Source organism: Procambarus clarkii, chromosome 5, assembly GCF_040958095.1.
Source record: "Procambarus clarkii isolate CNS0578487 chromosome 5, FALCON_Pclarkii_2.0, whole genome shotgun sequence".
NCBI classification, from domain to species: domain Eukaryota; kingdom Metazoa; phylum Arthropoda; class Malacostraca; order Decapoda; family Cambaridae; genus Procambarus; species Procambarus clarkii.
The window spans coordinates 12,687,306-12,708,647 of NC_091154.1; the positions used below are offsets into that span (position 1 = coordinate 12,687,306).

Consider the following 21,342-nt stretch of genomic DNA (forward strand, 5'->3'; position numbering starts at 1 on the left):
ACCACCCACAGGATGGGTACGGAGTCAACTACCGCCCACAGGATGGGTATTGGGTCCACTACTGCCCACAGGATGGGTATGGGGTCACCTACCACCCACAGGATTGGTACGGAGTCAACTACTGCCCACAGGATGGGTATGGGGTCCACTACCGCCCACAGGATGGGTATGGGGTCACCTACCACCCATAGGATGGGTATGGAGTCAACTACCGCCCACAGGATGGGTATGGGGTCCACTACCGCCCACAGGATGGGTATGGGGTTCACTACCGCCTACAGGATGGGTATGGGGTCCACTACTGCCCACAGGATGGGTATGGGGTTCGCTACTGCCCACAGGATGGGTATGGGGTCCACTACTGCCCACAGGATGGGTATGGGGTCCACTACTGCCCACAGGATGGGTATGGGGTCCACTACTGCCCACAGGATGGGTATGGGGTTCGCTACTGCCCACAGGATGGGTATGGGGTCCACTACTGCCCACAGGATGGGTATGGAGTCCACTACCACCCACAGGATGGACATGGGGTCACCTACCGCCCACAGGATGGGTATGGGGGTCCACTACCGCCCACAGGATGGGTATGGGGTCAACTACCGCCCACAGGATGGGTATGGGGTCACCTACCGCCCACAGGATGGGTATGGGGTCACCTACCGCCCACAGGATGGGTATGGGGTCCACTACCGCCCACAGGATGGGTATGGGGTCCACTACCGCCCACAGGATGGGTATGGGGTCAACTACCGCCCACAGGATGGGTATGGGGTTCACTATCGCCCACAGGATGGGTATGGGGGTCCACTACCGCCCACAGGATGGGTATGGGGGTCCACTACCGCCCACAGGATGGGTATGGGGTCAACTACCGCCCACAGGATGGGTATGGGGTGCACTATCGCCCACAGGATGGGTATGGGGTCCACTACCGCCCACAGGATGGGTATGGGGTTCACTGCCGCCCACAGGATGGGTATGGGGTCCACTGTCGCCCACAGGATGGGTATGGGGGTCCACTACCGCCCACAGGATGGGTATGGGGGTCCACTACCGCCCACACGATGGCTATGGGGGCACTGCCAATAAAGTATGTAAAGTATGTCAACAAACTATGCCAATATAGTTTCAGACCCAATAAAAGCACTAACGATGCACTTATTAGTATGATTAACTTGATACATGCAGCTCTTGATAAAAATGAGTTCACTGTTGGGATATTTGTGGACCTGCGTAAGGCTTTTGACACTGTCAACCACCAAAACCTTCTTCTTAAATTACATCATTATGGAGTCAGAGGTCACTCCCTGCAATACCTTCAGTCTTACCTTACTGACAGGCTCCAGTATGTTTCTGTGAATAATTCAATTTCTCCGACACTACCCATCAACACTGGTGTTCCTCAGGGCAGCATACTTGGCCATCTCCTCTTTCTCATCTCCATTAATGACCTTCCAAATGCCTTCCAACAACTCAAACCAATCTTATTTGCTGATGACACAACTTTCATCTTCTCCAGTCCTGACCCTCTTGCTCTAAATGTCCCTGTGAATACTGAACTAAATAAAGTCCATCTTTGCCTAACTGCCAACAAACTCACCCTTAACATTGACAAAACTTTTTATATTTTGTTTCGTAATAAATCCTCAAATGAAATTAATTTAAGAATAAATAATATACAAATCAGTAGTAAAGTTGATGGTAAATTCCTTGGTGTCCTCATTGATAACAAGCTGAATTTCCAGAAACACATTCTAAATATAGCAAAAAAAAAAAAAAAAGTTTCTAAAACTGTTGGCATTCATTCTGTTGGTATACAAGAGAGCCTCCCATGCCCTTGCCCCACCCATAGCTCTACTGCTCAACAAATCTATAGAGTGTCACACCTTCCCTGATATCCTTAAAAAAGCAAGAGTAACGCTAGTCCATAAAGGAGGCAATCCGGCAGACATAAACAATTATAGACCAATATCAAATCTACCCATTCTATCAAAAATATTTGAAAAAATTATTTATAATAAATAATAAATAAATATGTTTATTCAGGTAAGGTACATACATACAAGTGATGTTACATTAATGGATTGATATATAGATAGAGCTAGTACATACAATGCCTAAAGCCACTATTACGCAATGCGTTTCGGGCAAGAAAAACATTAATATCTAGAACTTAATACTAATTGAGCATAAAGAATAAAAAGTGTTGAAAACAAATACAAATAAAGATAAAAAAAAAAGGGGGAACATGACTGAAAAAGCAGCACAAATACAATAGGTTGACAAACAGTGTTGATTAAAAAAAAAAAATAATAATAATAAAATAAAATAACAGACATGGGTTGACATTTAGGGGTAAGGTAGGTTACAGGGAATTTATTAGGTAGTGTTTAGTTTTTATCTTAAACTGGTTGAGAGAGGTACAGTCTTTAACATGGTTGGGAAGGTCATTCCACATTCTGGGTCCCTTGATTTGTAGAGCATTTCTAGTTTGATTAAGTCGTACTCTAGGAATATCAAAACTGTATTTATTTCTGGTGTGGTGCTCATGGGTTTTGTTACAACCTTCAATGAAGCTTTTGAGGTCAGGATTGGCATTACAGTTCAGCGTTTTATATATGTATAATACACATGAGAGAATGTGCAGTGACTTAATATCTAACATATTCAGAGATTTGAGTAAGGGTACCGAGTGATGTCTGGGGCCAGAGTTGGTTATTGTCCTAATAGCAGCTTTGTGTTGAGTAATGAGAGGACGTAAATGATTTTGGGTAGTAGAACCCCAAGCACAAATACCATAGTTGAGGTATGGATAGATGAGGGAGTAATAGAGAGTAACCAGGGCAGGGCGGGGTACATAATATCTGATCTTAGAAAGAATGCCAACAGTTTTTGAAACTTTTTTTGATATATTTAGAATGTGACCCTGGAAATTCAGCTTGTGGTCGATGAGAACGCCAAGGAATTTGCCATCTAATTTGTTACAAATTTGGGTATTGTTTATTTTGAGATTTATCTGATTAGAGGATTTATTGCCAAACAGAATATAAAACGTTTTGTCAATGTTAAGGGTGAGTTTGTTGGCAGTTAGCCAAAGATGGACTTTCTCTAGCTCAGTATTTACTGTGGCATTTAGAGCAAGGGGGTCAGGACTGGAGTAAATGAAGGTTGTGTCGTCAGCAAATAGAATTGGTTTGAGGTGTTGGGAGGCATTTGGAAGGTCATTAATGTAGATGAGAAAGAGGAGAGGGCCAAGTATGCTGCCCTGAGGAACACCAATGTTGATGGGTAGGGTGGGAGAAATTGTATTATTCACAGAAACATACTGGAGCCTGTCAGTAAGATAAGATTTGAGGTATTGCAGGGAGTGTCCTCTGACTCCATAATGATGTAATTTAAGAAGAAGGTTTTGATGGTTGACAGTGTCAAAAGCCTTACGCAGGTCCACAAATAACCCAACAGGGAACTCCTTTTTATCAAGAGCTGCGTGAATTAAGTTAATCATACTAATAAGTGCATCGTTAGTGCTTTTTTTGGGTCTGAAGCCATATTGACAAGAGCTAAGTATATTGTGTTTGGCTAGAAAAGAGTAAAGCTGCTTGTAGATTAGCTTTTCGAATATTTTTGACACGTTAGGCAGGATTGATATAGGTCTATAGTTGTTAACATCAGTGAGATCACCACATTTGTAGACAGGGGTTACTCTTGCTTTTTTTAGAACAGCTCTATTTACAAACAGCTCTATTCCTACCTCGTAAAATTCGACATACTCAGCCCCTGACAGTTTGGCTTCCGGTCCCAAAAGAGCACCAACGATGCAATCATTAGTCTCCTTGACGTAATCTACTCAGCCCTTGACAAAAATGAGTTTCCGATTGGACTCTTCATTGACCTAAGAAAAGCCTTTGATACTGTTAATAACAACTACATCTTACTTAAACTCCAGCATTATGGAATCCGAGGCCTTGCCCTTGACTACATCCGATCCTATCTTAGTGACAGACACCAATATGTAACCATCAATGATACAACTTCTTCCACTCTACCAATTACCGTTGGAGTGCCACAGGGCAGTATCTTAGGACCTCTTCTGTTTCTTATATATATAAACGATCTGCCTAATGTCTCTAATATTCTTAAACCTATATTGTTTGCTGACGATACTACCCTTATCTATTCAGACCTCAACCCACATACACTAAATAATGTTGTGAATAATGAATTAAAAAGTCCACTTATGGATGTCAACTAACAAACTAACACTAAACATAAAAAAAGACCTACTACATCTTATTTGGAAGCAAATCATCAAATGCAATTCAGCTACAGATAGACAACATTAACATCAGTAATAAAAATGATGACAAGTTTCTTGGCCTATTCCTAGACAAGAGACTCAACTTCAGCACCCACATTCAACACATAACTAAGAAAGTCTCTAAGACAGTTGGTATACTCTCCAAAATCAGATATTATGTTCCTAACTCCTTGAGGCGTTAATTATCTATCTTAATTATGGTATCTGTGCATGGGGGTCTACCACTGCAAACCACCTTAAGCCCATCATCACACAGCAAAAATCTGCTATCAGAATAATAACTAACTCTGCTTTCAGACAACACTCAGCTCCCTTGTTTAAATCCCTAAACTTGCTAAATATTAACTCCATCCACACATTCTCTTGTGTCAACTATATTTACAAAAATCTGTTCTTAAGTGCAAACCATGCACAGATACCAACATCAAATCATATATCAGACGTCACCCTATCCCCACTGGATTTTGAAGAAGCCATAAACAGTATGCCTATGCACTCTGCATCAGGCCCGGATTCTTGGAACTCCATATTCATCAAGAACTGTAAAAAAAAACACTATCGCAGGCCCTCCACATTCTGTGGAGACAAAGCCTACATACTGGCGTTATTCCTGATATACTAAAAACAGAAGAGATAGCACCACTTCATAAAGGAGGAAATAAGGCAGAGGTAAAAAATTACAGACCGATAGCACTAACATCGCACATTATACAAATTTTTGAGAGAGTGCTAAGAAGTAAGATCACAAAATACATGGAATCACAGCATCTCCATAACCCCGGACATCATGGTTTCAGAACAGGGCGCTCTTGCCTGTCGCAGTTGCTGGACCACTATGATATGGCATTAGATGCTATGGAAGACAAACAAAACGCTGATGTAATTTACACAGATTTCGCAAAAGCTTTTGATAAATGTGACCATGGTGTTATTACACATAAAATGCGTTCAAAAGGAATTACCGGAAAAATAGGCAGATGGATCTACAATTTCCTGACCAACAGAACCCAATGTGTAATAGTCAACAAAATAAAATCCAGCCCATCAACCGTGAAGAGCTCAGTCCCCCAGGGTACTGTGCTTGCTCCAGTACTTTTTCTCATCCTCATATCGGACATAGACAAGAACACAACCTATAGCACTGTATCATCCTTTGCAGATGACATTAGGATCTTCATGAGAGTAGGCAACATAGAGGACACGGCAAACCTCCAGTCAGATGTAGATCAGGTCTTTCTATGGGCTACAGAAAATAATATGGTGTTTAACGAAGATAAGTTCCAGCTCATGCGCTATGGAAAAAATGAAAATAAAAAAACGGAAACCACGTACAAAACTCAGGCAAATCATAACATAGAACGAAAAGGCAATGTAAAGGATCTGGGTGTACTCATGTCGGAAGACCTTACCTTTAAAGAACACAATAAAGTAGCCGTCACAACTGCAAGAAAAATGACAGGTTGGATAACAAGAACTTTTCACACTAGAGATGCTATACCGATGATGACACTTTTCAAAACGCTTGTGCTCTCTAGAGTGGAGTACTGCTGCACAATGACAGCCCCTTTCAAAGCTGGAGAAATTGCTGACCTGGAGAGCGTGCAGAGATCCTTTACTGCTAGAATCCACTCAGTAAAACACCTAAACTATTGGGACCGACTAAAGAGCTTAAATCTGTACTCCCTTGAGCGCAGGCGGGAGAGATACATAATAATTTACACGTGGAAAATATTAGAGGGGCTGGTCCCAAACCTGTACACAGAAATAACATCACATGAGACCAGAAGACATGGCAGGATGTGCAGAATACCCCCGTCAAAAAGCAGAGGTGCAACAGGTACTCTGAGAGAGAACTCTATAAACATCAGAGGCCCGAGACTGTTCAACACGCTTCTGCTACACATAAGGGGCATAACTGGCAATCCCCTCACAGTGTTCAAGAGAAAGAACTGAATAAGCACCTCCAAAGGATACCTGATCAACCAGGCTGTGACTCATACGTCAGGCTGCGAGCAGCCGCGTCCAACAGTCTGGTTGATCAGTCTAGCAACCAGGAGGCCTGGTCGACGACTGGGCCGCGGGGACGCTAAGTCCCGGAAGCACCTCAAGGTAACCTCAAGGTAACCAAGGTATGCTCTGAAACTCTCCCTGGACAGATGTATAGGACCCATTATCACCACATCAGAAATAAATATCTCTTTGATATCCCCAGGGTCAAACTTAATCTGTGTAAACACTCTATGCAAATTAAGGGACCTAGTCTATGGAACTCACTCCCTAGTGAATTGAAAAGCTGTCAAACTTTTGCCTTATTTAAAAGCAAAACCAAAAAGTACCTAATGTCATCTTCTTAGTTTCCTACACTGAGCTTTAAATTTGCTCTGTACCTATAGTGTTACCCAATCTCCCAATTTTTATGTATTCAACCCAAACAACCTTATCATTGTGTTCATTGCCGTCTTCTTTTATGTGCTAGCCATATGCTGTATTGTGCCTATCAATTTTTATCAACTACCATTCAAGCTGTCATTGCAATCAATCTGAGCTGCCTATGTGCTTTAATATACCTACAATTTTCTCTCATCTTTTATTTTTTTTTTCTTGCCTTGTAACTGTTATCATTTTTTTATAAATTTTTCAGGTATTTACCTACTTATAATTTTCTTAGGTTAAGGACCTGCCCGAAACGCTGCGCGTACTAGTGGCTTTACAAGATTGTATATTGACACCAGTAATTCCATCTATCATCATACTATCATGCAAGAGGAGCCACACATCTATGGATCATCCAATAAAATCAGCAGACTTCTAGATGTTACTACTGCTCGGCTTAGACTCGGTTACAAGTATCTAGTTACAAGGTTACAAGTATTACAAGTATTATTACATAGCAGTCTCCGTGGTGTAGTGGTAAGACACTCGCCTGGCGTTCCGCGAGCGCTATGTCATGGGTTCGTATCCTGGCCGGGGAGGATTTACTGGGCGCAATTCCTTAACTGTAGCCTCTGTTTAACGCAACAGTAAAATGTGTACTTGGATGAAAAAACGATTCTTCGCGGCAGGGGATCGTATTCCAGGGACCATAGGATTAAGGACTTGCCCGAAACGCTACGCGTACTAGTGGCTGTACAAGAATGTAACAACTCTTGTATATATCTCAAAAAAAAAAAAAAAAAAAAATCTCTGGGAATTCTCATTATCTGCCGATGTAGACCTGACCAAATGTAAACTGTGTCAACAAAATTATTCGCACACCCTCCGTCACTATGTGATGGAGTGCGAAAAGATACGTGAATTTAGAGACAATTCTATAATCAATGTTCCAGCGATGTGTAAATATTTCATTCAAAATTATCTGCTACCAGAAATTTTAACCAAATATCCCCAGTTTGCTAACTGTAGGTAGTAACTAAGTGATTGTAACCTATCCACCGCTGCCCACTGGATGGGGGGCGGTGTGCAGGACAAACATATCAATTTTGACACTAGCTCTCCACATATGTCAGTTGCTTAATTTAGAACCAGTACTTGAGGTCGATCTCGAACCCATTGTTGATGTGACGACTTATATTGAATTTTGTAAAAGCCAGGCTTTCCTGGCCCAATGTAGCCAGGAAAGTTGTCATAGCCACTGCCGTCTTAGCTGACTGCGTTCAGGGGCTGCTCTCCAGCCAACGTTCTTCCTGTGATGAGTTAAGCCGGCGATGTTATTCAGGTATCTTATTTATATTGGTCATATAAATATGCGGCCTTCCAGGCCGCTGGTTTATCCAGACGTGTTGTCTGCCCGGTGTAGCCCGGAAGTCACAGTGGCCCCCATGCCGCTGGTTTATCCAGACATGTTGTCTGCCCGGTGTAGCCCGGAAGTCACAGTGGCCCCCCAGGCCGCTGGTTTATCCAGACGTGTTGTCTGCCCGGTGTAGCCCGGAAGTCACAGTGGCCCCCAGGCCGCTGGTTTATCCAGACGTGTTGTCTGCCCGGTGTAGCCCGGAAGTCACAGTGGCCCCCCAGGCCGCTGGTTTATCCAGACGTGTTGTCTGCCCGGTGTAGCCCGGAAGTCACAGTGGCCCCCCAGGCCGCTGGTTTATCCAGACGTGTTGTCTGCCCGGTGTAGCCCGGAAGGTTTTCACAGCCACCGACGTCTTAGCTGCCTTCGTTCAGGGGTTGATGTTCGGCCGATGTTCTTCCTGCGACGTGTCACTGTGTTCTAGCGGCCGATGCTCGGTTGGGTCTGTTGCAGCTGGTCCAGCCGTCTGCCCTAGTGTCCGAGCCGCCACTCTTCCTACGTTAATTGTTGCTCAATTTTGGTGTCCAGCTGCTGCAGCTGTTGGTGTTCAACCCGTTCTCACACAAGACAGCACATATGCTTTTTCAACCATGTTCCCCCCTCTTTTACCTCTATTTTTATTTGTTCTCAACACATTTTATTCTTTTTACCCATTAGTTTTAAGCTTTAGTCATTAATGTTTTTCCTGCCCGAAACGCTTTGCGTAATAATGGCTTTAGGCATTGTATGTACTAGCTCTATCTATTAACCCAACAAACTTTGTAAAATCTCTTTATGTATGTACCTTACCTAAATAAAAATTATTATTATTATATATGACTTAATGCTTAAAGTCAATATGTTGAATGTGATTTAGTACATATGTGATATATTCCCAGTTACCTTTTTTACCAAGGCTCAAACTCTTCCTCACGTACCAATTTACGTCTCACAGTACCCGTCCATCAACGTAGATAGCTGAATAGTCGTGATTGGTTCAATTATAACGAAAATTGTAGTTTTCAGGTCCCATATGGGTTGTGAAATTTACCTGCTATAGTCCATGCTCTTAGAATATTACAGATCAGCTACATCCTATTGAAGGCTCGTAGTTTTATTTTGAGAAATATTAGTTGTTCTTAGTAAATTATAATAAGCACAATAAATTATTACATAGAATAACAGTGCTTTACCAATCAATATTATATACCATAGTTTGTGTTTTAAAAATCTTTAAAGAATGTTTTGTAGGAACGCTAACAGAAAACGATGTTATGTTGGAATGTCTATAGGGTAAACTACTGCAAACAGGATGGTATGGTGTGTACTGTAGAGGGATCCACATTCAAAGTACCCGCCAAAGGAGACATTTTACAGTATAGGCAGGGCTGTGCCCTGATTGGTGGACGGCGACGGCGCACAGCCTACCCGCGCAGCAGCCTACCCGCGCAGCAGCCCCGCGCAGGCTGAGTGGGCCAGATTTGAACTGCATGTAACCCAACGCGGACGACGCCTGCCCGGCACCACTGGCACTTAGGATATGTGCCCATAGGACCCCTAAGAGGCATTGACTCCCTCTGTCCTACCCTTCCTGAGGAGCCTAGACTTGCTCCACCTACCCTACCAGCCCTTCCTCTCCCTACGACGACAGTTCCAGGTGAAATATTACTGTACTATTGTTGTAACACGTGGGTCACCTCTACATTGGGGCAGTGAGTAAACGTTCCCACGCGGTGATCAAGAGGACCTCGCCAAGATATCTGCATCATCGTTCTGCCGACTTCAGTCAAGACGTCTTAGATAGTGTTCAACGGTTCCAGTCTCGAATTACTGGCTTTGGTTGCACCATAGATGTTCTTCGGTTTGTTGTTCAATAGCGGTGCCCAAGATATTTCAACCCCTGTTTTTTTTGTGCATATGTTTTATTCCACATCTCGTGCAATCCCCCAAGATTCTCCATAAGTTCCAGTTATCAGTGTTTTATACGGATTATTTCCCCGGATTTGTTGCATTTTATTGTCTTGTCCCCCAAGCACCGATTCCCGCGGCCCCCAAGTTCTTTGAAGAAGGGGAGACGAGTACCACCATTCACACGGAATACGGGCCACCGTTCATGAGCATACCCGACCTGTATTGTTTACGAATCCGCTCGCGGAGGATTTCAGGCTGTCGTTCCCGAGCGCATCCGTCTCCAGCGTGTTTACTACAGCGACGCCGGTCCCAGCTCTGCAGGGTGCTTGCTACAGGTCTGTTATTTTCTCATCTCTACTGTTAACTAGACGTAACCTGTTCTAGGCTTTCTACAGAAGTAACGGCTCAAGGGGAAGAGATACATTAAGTGAGCCAGTGAGTTTGTGTTCATACCAGATTTAAGGTGGATGGTGATCCGCCCTGCACACAGTTCCACACGTTCACCTGAAAAAAGTGTTTTTGAGAACCCTCAGCCCAGTGCTTATGAAAATCAAGCACATTGCTTGTCAAAAGATTTTCCAGCTTTGCAAGTGCAGTAAGTGCCCAGTTTTTGTCTAAGCCTCAAGGGATTTAGGTACCAATTAAGTGTGCAGTGTTTTATGTTGCTTGAAACCCACCTGGCCCCATCATTTACATTATTGACTGTGCAGTGCTTATTTTTCCTTGTGGAACATTTATCCCTATCTCTGAACATTGGAACCTTAAGTGTGGCCATTGGTGTCTTGTGTGTTTTTTTTTTTTTTTTGTATACATGTGAGGTGCCTGGCCCCAGATCTAAGGCTTATTACCAGGTGTGGCACGATATATCAGAGCTTTAACTTTCGACACCAGCACAATGGCTCTAATCAAGATAAACTCTGCTTCGGCTGCTGAGCTGCAGCTGCTACCGGGTGTAGGAGATAAATTGGCCGCTCGCATTATCAAGTTTCGGCATCGCCACGTGATCACGGAGGACAACATTTATGATATCAACTGCCTTCGGGCCAAACCCGAGTTGATGGCTGCTATATCGTTTGAGGTGGACCCGTCCCAACAGGGCCCCGGGCCCTTAGGTCAGGGGGCAGGAAGTCGTTCATCGTCCTCGTCCAGCGAAACGGGAACCCGCCACTCCTCTAGGGGTGCCGCCAGCAGCAGCCAACGTGGACGTCGACCTCAGTCACCAGCTTACTCCAGGGCTAGTGGCCAGCAAGGTACTCGGCAGGGGAGCCCCTCCCGCCATCGATCGGCTCGATCAAGGAGACGGACAGCTCGACACTCGTCACACAGCTCTCTGACTTCCGATTCGGATGCCTCTCTATCCCGCAGCAGGCGGACAGGTTATCGCCAACAGAAAGAGACCTTCCGCACACCACCTCGGGCGTTGGACTATGACGGGAAGTCAGATTGGGCCACCTTCTACCGCCGTTTCACGTCTTATGCCTCGGAAAAGGACTGGAGCGGACCTACGTTATTGACACAGTTAGGGTGGTGCCTCAAGGGTAAGGCAAGTGATTTTTACAATTACTTACTGGACAGAGAACCGTCGATCGATTATAATCGCATGATGCATAAGATGATCAAGCGATTTGGCGATAGGGAAGTTCTGGATGTAGCCATGATGAAGTTTAACCAGGCTCAGCAGGAACCAGAAGAGGATATCGCTGATTGGGCAGATAGGGCCCATCACTTGGCTCATCGGGCCTACAAACATGTGCCACGATGGGAAGTGGAACAAATCGCAGTAATGAGATTTGGCCAGGGATTACAGGATAAGAGTCTGGCAGGATACATTTCCAATGCGAGGAACTCCTCCATGGAGGAGGCTATCGATCGGGCCCAAACCTTCCAGCACAATGCCATAGCGATCCACGGTTCCTCAGGTTCCAAAGGATACGACTCCCATCACCGAGTGCCCCAAGGTCCAGCAGTGCGAGTGAATGCAGTGGGAAGGTACTCCCAGTATGAGCGGCCACCCAGGAGTAATGACGCTTCTCGGCGCTCGACACTCGCCCTTCCCAGCTCCCCAGGCACGTCACCGGCTACCAGCTCTTCAGGTTTTGGAATCAACACTTGCCGACCATCGAGTGCGGGCTCGCATCCTTTATCTTCCAGGGGCGTGGAGGCGAAGTTGGACACCTTGGTAGCAGGTATCTCAGAGACCAACGGGAGATTGGACCAGGTGTGTGAGAGTTTGAGGCACCTTACAGTTGCTCTTATGTCACCACAGCATCGCCGTAGCCCATCCCCTAGGCGACCTGTTCAGTGCTACAGGTGTGGGAAAGAGGGTCATTTTGCTCGGGACTGTGAGGAATCCGAAAGGGATGAGGAAGCAGTCCGCCAGCACGGGGACACCTCGGGCAACAGGCCACATGTTTCATTCAAGGACCAGAATTCGTCTTTAAACGCTGCCGGGTCGGCTCATTCGGTCTAAATCCGACCCAGTGCATAACAGGCCAAGGAGGGGCATCGGAGCAAGATGCTGACCAGATATTGTCTAGAGGTGTGGAAGACATCTCGGCTCACACTGACAGGGGGGACATGGACATTAGCACATCAGACACATACAACCAGCAGAGTTTGGTTATGCTAAGTGAGAACTCGTCAAGTGAGGCTCCTTCAGGAATCCAATGCAGGACAAAAGTGGCAATTCGGGACCATGCCACTACTGAACAAACAGGTCTGGATCAGGAAGCAAAGCAAAATTCTCACAGGAAGTGGGGCCCGTTAAGACACAATGTGGAAAGGAGGGCTCAGAAGAAAATAAAGAATGAACTAGCATTTGGTCAGTTCTTGGAAGGCATAGATCCAATTGCTTTCCCTTGGGATCCTGGGGGTGAGATGTGGGAAGAGGGTTGCTCTGTCAAAGGACTCACATTCAAGGAGCAGCGCTTCGGTGCGAGGAATATTGTTAGGACGGAGTAAATTCCTAAGAGTGAAGCTGAAAAGAAAAAAAAAAGAAAAAAGGAAAGGGAATAGTGTAGTGTATGCAATGTTGAAACAGTTCGTGTATAGTGCAAAGATAATACGGGTAATAATCGTAATGTTCGTGTACAGTGCAAAGATAATACGGGTAATAATTGTAATAGGACCCATTCATGAAACCAGACTTTTTTACAAAAAAGACATGTTGTATATAGTGAAACGTTTTCCCTCCAACATACCCATTGTTCTATAGGGACGGGAGGAGTGTAGAGGGAACCACATTCAAAGTGCCCGCCAAGGAGACATTTTACAGTATAGGCAGGGCTGTGCCCTGATTAGTGGACGACGACGGCGCACGGCCTACCCGCGCGGCAGCCCGCGCAGGCCGAGTGGGCCAGATTTGAACTGCATGTGACCCAACGCGGACGACGCCTGCCCGGCACCACTGGCACTTAGGATATGTGCCCATAGGACCCCTAAGAGGCATTGACTCCCTCTGTCCTACCCTTCCTGAGGAGCCTAGACTTCCTCCACCTACCCTACCAGCCCTTCCTCTCCCTACGACGACAGTTCCAGGTGAATTACTGTACTATTGTTGTAACACGTGGGTCACCTCTACAGTCCTCTGCCTGCCTTTGCAATAATGTACCAATGTGTGTATGTGTGTATTTTCATAACCCGTTTTAAATTGTTGAAAAATAAATAACTACATTGTGAATGCAAGTCAATGTTTACATGTTAAATCAGAGTTGCCAGATTCCGCTTAAAATAGCAAATTGTGCTTATTTTTAAAGCTTGAGAATTTAGCTTTAAAGTAGTTAAAGCTACGAATTTCGCAATTTGCTATGTACTTTAGTGTACTATTTTAAAATAAGGTTGGTTTTTAAGCTGCAAGTCATATGAATCTCAAAAAAGTATTATTATAAATCTCATCTCCATAGTTCACTAGTTTCTGCAAATCAGATCTGGTAACTCTGTAGGCCAAGTACTGGAGGACTCTTACACAATGTGTGTGGAAGGGGATACAAGACACTCCGTACATTGACAACATCGCACACTAATATTTTTACCACTTCGGATACCAGCTTTCGACGTTTCGCATATGTGTACGTGTTCCATATTAAAACGACAATATAATGCTATTAACAATTAAAATCTTCTATTTAACAGGCATATAGTTATTAAATGAAGTTTAGTGATGTAATAGACATAATCCGGAGTTGGTAAGGACGCCGCCCACCAGCGTAAACACAACACACCCGAATGCCCACAAACACGATACAACGCACAAAACACAACACTTCTGTCAGTTTTTGGATAAACTCCTTTTATATTTATTATGTGAGAGTTATACATGTATAAAATGATAACTATTATAGGTAAGCGCCTAATATTAAATATTAATCAATAAAAAAGAAGTCAGAAGCCACACGCCTGTCTGTACATGTCTTTTGTGTAAAAGTATTTTGGGCGCTCATGTACTTGTGCGCTAGCTGGCGTTCACAACTGTTCTCGCCTACAAGCATTAGAATTAAACAAACGAATTTGTTTTTTCATTTATATACAAGAAGAGAAGGCTTCCCTGGAGTCTGTAATATTCATCTGATCACTGGTCTCCCATTTGGTCCTCATTGCTTTATCTTACTATTATTGAATGTCAATAACCGTATTATGCAATTTCAATTTCTTCAATTTCAATTTATTATGCACCCCATACCCATCCCGTGGGCGGTGGTGTAAAGGATTACAGAGGCACATAATCGGTTCAGGAACTGAACCCTCTAATTCGTTTAGCTAATCAAATAACAATGTTTGACGCTAGTTACAAAATTATTAATGTTGTATACACATGTACACACACTCGTTCATACATGTACATATATATATATATATATATATATATATATATATATATATATATATATATATATATATATATATATATATATATATATATACACATATATACATATACATACATACATACATATACATATACATATATACATACACATACATATTTAATCACCTACACAAATACACACATCAATAATCTTTGTGTCACAAGTGATCAACAAGAGGCTCACAATAGTCACTATAAAAGGCACTTTACATCTATAGTTAGTGAGTCACACAGTTACTAGTCTTGCTGCACACCCACCCAACTGGGCAGCAGCTTTACAGTCATGTGCTCCACACCCACCCAACTGGGCGGCAGCTTTACAGTCATGTGCATGCAATACCTACAGTAAGCAAATTTTGGATACTTTGCTAAGATTTCGAGCAGCACATCATTATGAATGAAGTACTTACACATTTCATTATGCAACTTTAATAAAGTTGTCCATCAGCAATTTGTGGTGTTCAGCTACCTTTATCTTCTGTATGTTCCTCACATTACCAGTATACACAAACATTGACATGTAGGGATATAGACTCTCAGGTAAGTTAGTAATTTAAATGCACAGTAGCAGTCCTAGGCGTTCAATCCCCGACCGCCGTCCAAGTGGTTTGGCACCATTCCTCCCCATCCCATCCCAAATCCTTATCCTGATCCCTTCTCAGTGTTAAATAGTTGTAATGAACAGGCACTATATATATATGTATTATATATATATATATATATGTCGTACCTAGTAGCCAGAACGCACTTCTCAGCCTACTATGCAAGGCCCGATTTGCCTAATAAGCCAAGTTTTCATGAATTAATTGTTTTTCGACTACCTAACCTAACTTTTCGGCTACCTAACCTAACCTAACCTATAAAGATAGGTTAGGTTAGGTTAGGTAGGGTTGGTTAGGTTCGGTCATATATCTACGTTAATTTTAACTCCAATAAAAAAGAATTGACCTCATACATTATGAAATGGGTAGCTTTATCATTTCATAAGAAAAAAATTAGAGAAAATATAATAATTCAGGAAAACTTGGCTAACTAGGCAAATCGGGCCATGTATAGTAGGCTGAGAAGCGCGTTCTGGCTACTAGGTACGACATATATATATATATATATATATATATATATATATATATATATATATATATTAGTATATTTTGGTAGCAGTCTTTCCTGTAGACATATATTATTAAATATGACCGAAAAAGTAAGATTAATAATTCTAACACGAATTTTCTCAATCTTTCGTACATTACGCTTCACTGTTGGAGGTAAATAAAAAATCACTTCTCCAAAATTCATTTTTATTTCTAGTCTGACGCGACACGGGCGCGTTTCGTAAAACTTATTACATTTTCAAAGACTTCACAAATACACAACTGATTAGAACTTACGTATCTCTGATTTTATATCTACATTTGAGTGAGGTGGGAGGGGTGATGTGGCATTAACACAAGACAGAACAAGAGGGGATATTAATAGGGTATTAAAAGTATCAACACAAGACAGAACAGAAACAATGGGTATTGAATAGAAGTGTTTGTAGAAAGCCTATTGGTCCATATTTCTTGATGCTTCTATATTGGAGCGGAGTCTTGAGGTGGGTAGAATATAGTTGTGCAATAATTGGCTGTTGATTGCTGGTGTTGACTTCTTGATGTGTATTGCCTCGCAAATGTCAAGCCGCCTGCTATCGCTGTATCTATCGATGATTTCTGTGTTGTTTACTAGGATTTCTCTGGCGATGGTTTGGTTATGGGAAGAGATTATATGTTCCTTAATGGAGCCCTGTTGCTTATGCATCGTTAAATGCCTAGAAAGAGATGTTGTTGTCTTGCCTATATACTGGGTTTTTTGGAGCTTACAGTCCCCAAGTGGGCATTTGAAGGCATAGACGACGTTAGTCTCTTTTAAAGCGTTCTGTTTTGTGTCTGGAGAGTTTCTCATGAGTCGGCTGGCCGTTTTTCTGGTTTTATAGTAAATCGTCAGTTGTATCCTCTGATTTTTGTCTGTAGGGATAACGTTTCTATTAACAATATCTTTCAGGACCCTTTCCTCCGTTTTATGAGCTGTGGAAAAGAAGTTCCTGTAAAATAGTCTAATAGGGGGTATAGGTGTTGTGTTAGTTGTCTCTTCAGAGGTTGCATGGCTTTTCACTTTCCTTCTTATGATGTCTTCGATGAAACCATTGGAGAAGCCGTTATTGACTAGGACCTGCCTTACCCTACAGAGTTCTTCGTCGATTTTGGAGTTTTGTTTTTTGATTTTGTGAATTTTGGAGAAGTGATTTTTGATTTACCTCCAACAGTGAAGCGTAATGTACGAAAGATTGAGAAAATTCGTGTTAGAATTATTAATCTTACTTTTTCGGTCATATTTAATAATAATATATATATATATATATATATATATATATATATATATATATATATATATATATATATATATATATATATATATATATATATATATATATATATATATAATTATACCAGTATAATCTAATAATATATACTGGTCTAATAAAATAATTAGACCAGTTAATACTCTCACTCGTTGTGTTAGGATATGTTAGCTTGATAAAACTGACTGTTCATTGTTGAGAAATGTGTTAACAAACAATATATCTGACTTTATCATGACTGTAGCTTGCTTAGCAAAAGGAACTTTTTTTAAATTTGGGTTCAGTTTAACTACCGCTCAATGGATGAGTAATTGGGGCATAATAAAGGCACTAAGCTGATAAAATGAAAGATGGGAAAACAACATTAGAGAGATAAACTCGAGAGACGTTTTCATGTTAACCCGAAAATTATTTGAGGAGCAAGACGGACTGCGGGTCAAGCAATTTGTCTTCATGCTATCGTGATGGGGGATCAGCCATTATACGTGTTAATGACTCTTGTATAGTTGTGTAGTTAAGGACAACAGGGTAAAGGGGTAATGGGCATTGTGGTTGATTGTTCTACCTGGGAATCCTCCACTGTTTTATATCTTATGAATGTATGTATGTATGTGTGTATGTACTAACCTAGTTGTGGTTGCGGGGGTTGAACTTTGGCTCTTTGGTCCCGCCTCTCAACCGTCAATCAACTGATGTACAGATTCCTGAGCCTACTGGGCTCTGTCATATCTACATTTGAACCTGTGTATGGAGTCAGCCTCCACCACATTACTGCCTAATGCATTCCATTTATTAACTACTCTGACACTGAAAAGTTCTTTCTATAATCTCTCTGGTTCATTTGGGTACTCAGCTTCCACCTGTGTCCCCTTGTGCGTGTACCACATGTGTTAAATAAATGTATGTATGTATGTATGTATGTATGTATGTATGTATGTATGTATGTATGTATGTATGTAAGGAGAGAGAGGAGAGAAAGAGAGAGAAAGAGATGAAGACCGAGACAGAGAAATAGATATAGACAGAGTCAGGGAGAGAATGTTAGACACAGAGACGGATAGATAAGGATATGCAAAGTCAGTGAGAGAATGACAGAGATAGAGCGAGGAAAGAGACAGAGAGATAGGCTGACACAGAGAATGTCAGAGACGAGGAGAAGCAGAGACAGAGGGACAGGAGCAGAGGGACAGGGACAGACGGACAGGGCCAGAGGAGGGACGGGGGAACAGAGGGGGGTCAGTGGGACAGAGAGGGAGACAGGGACAGAGAAGGGGACAGGGACAGAGACAGAGGGACAGGAACAGAGGGACAGAGACAGAGGGACAGGAACAGAGGGACAGAGACAGAGGGACAGGGTCAGAGAGGAGGACCGGGGGACAGAGGGAGGAGAGGGGGGCAGGAGACCAAGAGAGAGGGGGCAGAGGAGAGACAGGGGATAGAGTGGGCAGGGGGACAGAGGGAGGGACAGGGACAGACAGAGAAAGACAGGAACAGGGGGGCAGAAAGGGCGGACAGGGGGACAGAGAGAGGGACAGGGGGCAGAGATAGGGACAGGGGAACAGAGACAGGGACAAGGGGACAGAGATGGATAGGGGGACTGGAGGAAAGGGAGGGGGACAGATGAAGGACAGCGGACAGAAAGAGTGGGCAGGGGGACAGAGAGGTACAGGGGACAGAAAGAAGGACAGGGGGACAGAGATGGACAGTGGGACATAGAGGAACAGGGGGACAGAGAGTGACAGGGAGAGGAACAGGAGGACAGAGAGGAACAGGGGGACAGAGAGAGGGACAATGGGATAGAGAGGGACAGGGGGACAGAGAGATGGAAAGGGGGAACAAGGGGACAGGTGACAGGGGGAAAGGGATCGGGGACAGAGGACAGAAAATGTGGGCAAGAGGACAAAGTGAGGGACAGGGGGACAAAGATGGACAGGGGGACAGGAGGAAAGGGGGGAGATGTATGAGGGGGAATGTTTGCGAGAGATGGAGAAGGGGTATTTAGAACGGTACGTTAGAGAGGGGACAACTAAGGCGCATCATTGAAAAGCAAATGAGCATCATTGCAATAGCAGGAGCCACGCACATCTTCAGCCTGCGTTGTTGAGACATTGTCAATTAAGCGGTGTCCAATAACAGTATCTTCGGTATTTAAGCGATACCTTTAAAAATACTGGAAATATTGAAAGATATTAATCCAGATATCAATCCCCTTGTGCAACGCACACAAGAGGCAACAGCTTCTAGCTCTACAAGCGGCAATATAAAATAGAGAACAGGCGATTGTTTTCACTCATAGTGTAATAAACCCACGGACCCACCCACCCGCTGAAGCCGTAAATGCCAAGACATTACTTCAGTTTAAAATTAAGCCGGAATAATCCTCAGGTATGTGGAGGATGTGGGAGGCCTTTGATCAACCGCCGACTTCCTGCCCCGTCGACGGGGCCATCAGCCCTCAGCCAAATTCATGTGAAACATGTATGTGTGAGTATTAAATATTTTAATTTATTATTTCCAAGATTTAGCTGTTAGCTCTTGGACCCCGCCTTTCTAAGCGTCGGTTGTCTAATGTACCGACTCTCGCCCTCTTTTCCTCCATCATATCTAAACAACATATATTTTTATCTAACACACACACACACATCCCCAAGATGCAGCCTTTAGCAGCTTCCTGACTTTCAGGTTCCTATTTACTGCAAGGTGAATAGAGGCATTAGTGTGTGTATGTTTGTGTCTGTGTGTGTGTGTGTGCGTGTGTACGTGTGTGTGTGCGTTTGTGTGTTTGTGTGTATACTCACCTAGTTGTGGTTGCGGGGGTTGAGCTCTGGCTCTTTGGTCCCACCTCTCAACTGGCAATCAACTGATGTACAGATTCCTGAGCCTACTGGGCTCTATCATATCTGCATTTGAAACTGTGTATGGAGTCAGCCTCCACCACATCACTGCCTAATGCATTCCATCTATTAACTACTCTGACACTGAAAAAGTTCTTTCTAACATCCCAGTGGCTCATTTGGGTATTAAGTTTCTACCTGTGTCCCCTTGTTCGCCTACCACCCGTGTTAAACAGTTTATCTTTATGTACCCTATCAATTGCTCTGAGAATTTTGTAGGTAGTGATCATGTCTCCCCTTACTCTTCTGTCTTCCAGTGTCATGAGGTGCATTTCTCGCAGCCTGTCCTCGTAACTCATGCCTTTTAGTCCTGGGACTAGCCTATTGGCATACCATTAAACTTTTTCACGCTTCGTCTTGTGTTTGACAAGGTGTGTGTGTGTGTGTGTGTGTGTGTGTGTGTGTGTGTGTACGTGTATAACACACACGTACTTATGTGGTACGTATATGTTCTACATAATTGTAAGGCGTTTGCTGAATTAGAAAAGTCGGCTAGCAGTCCACCCTTAACGACACAATTAACTCATTACATAAAAAAATACGTGGCTGTGCAACAGTGTGTGGGAATTGGGGAACTGGTGTGCATTTAGACGACTGGTGAGGACCAACAATGACGTAGAAGGATGGCACCAGCGTCTGAATCTAAGGGCAGTGAGGGACAACTTGGCTTTATATTTTTTTTTTTTTTTTTTTTTTTTTTTTTGAGATATATACAAGAGTTGTTACATTCTTGTACAGCCACTAGTACGCGTAGCGTTTCGGGCAAGTCCTTAATCCTATGGTCCCTGGAATACGATCCCCTGCCGCGAAGAATCGTTTTTTTTTTCATCCAAGTACACATTTTACTGTTGCGTTAAACAGAGGCTACAGTTAAGGAATTGCGCCCAGTAAATCCTCCCCGGCCAGGATACGAACCCATGACATAGCGCTCGCGGAACGCCAGGCGAGTGTCTTACCACTACGCCACGGAGACTGTATATATTTTAATCCCCTTACTGTACCGTGAGGCGTCCCTGGTAACCTTGCAATACCAACTGGTTTCTGATCAAAAGCTAAAGTCCAGTCACCGCAAGGGCAATAAAGAGAAACAGGAACATTTGTGGAAGCTTTGGGACCGTTACGAGGAAAAACAGATAAGCACCTCACAGTTCCTCAAGGAATATTCGCGTTTTATCCCAGGAAGTGCCT

At 43.3% G+C, this 21,342-nt stretch overlaps 1 protein-coding gene across 11 annotated transcripts in view; it reads left to right on the plus strand.

Annotated features, from left to right (window-relative positions):
* Positions 1-9,561: 9,561 nt before the first annotated feature.
* Positions 9,562-21,342, plus strand: part of LOC138373308 (uncharacterized) — a 56,474-nt gene continuing 44,693 nt past the window's right edge. For 3 of the 11 annotated variants that reach the window (XR_011231153.1, XR_011231148.1, XR_011231149.1), the window contains exons 1-2: positions 10,344-13,535; positions 19,646-19,744. Coding sequence is in view for 4 of the 11 variants with exons in the window: in XM_069339506.1 (XP_069195607.1) it covers positions 10,201-10,333; positions 19,646-19,744 (232 nt within the window). In the remaining 7 variants the exon portion in view is untranslated. The other 8 variants (XM_069339515.1, XM_069339506.1, XM_069339510.1 and 5 more) reach the window with 8 other exon arrangements.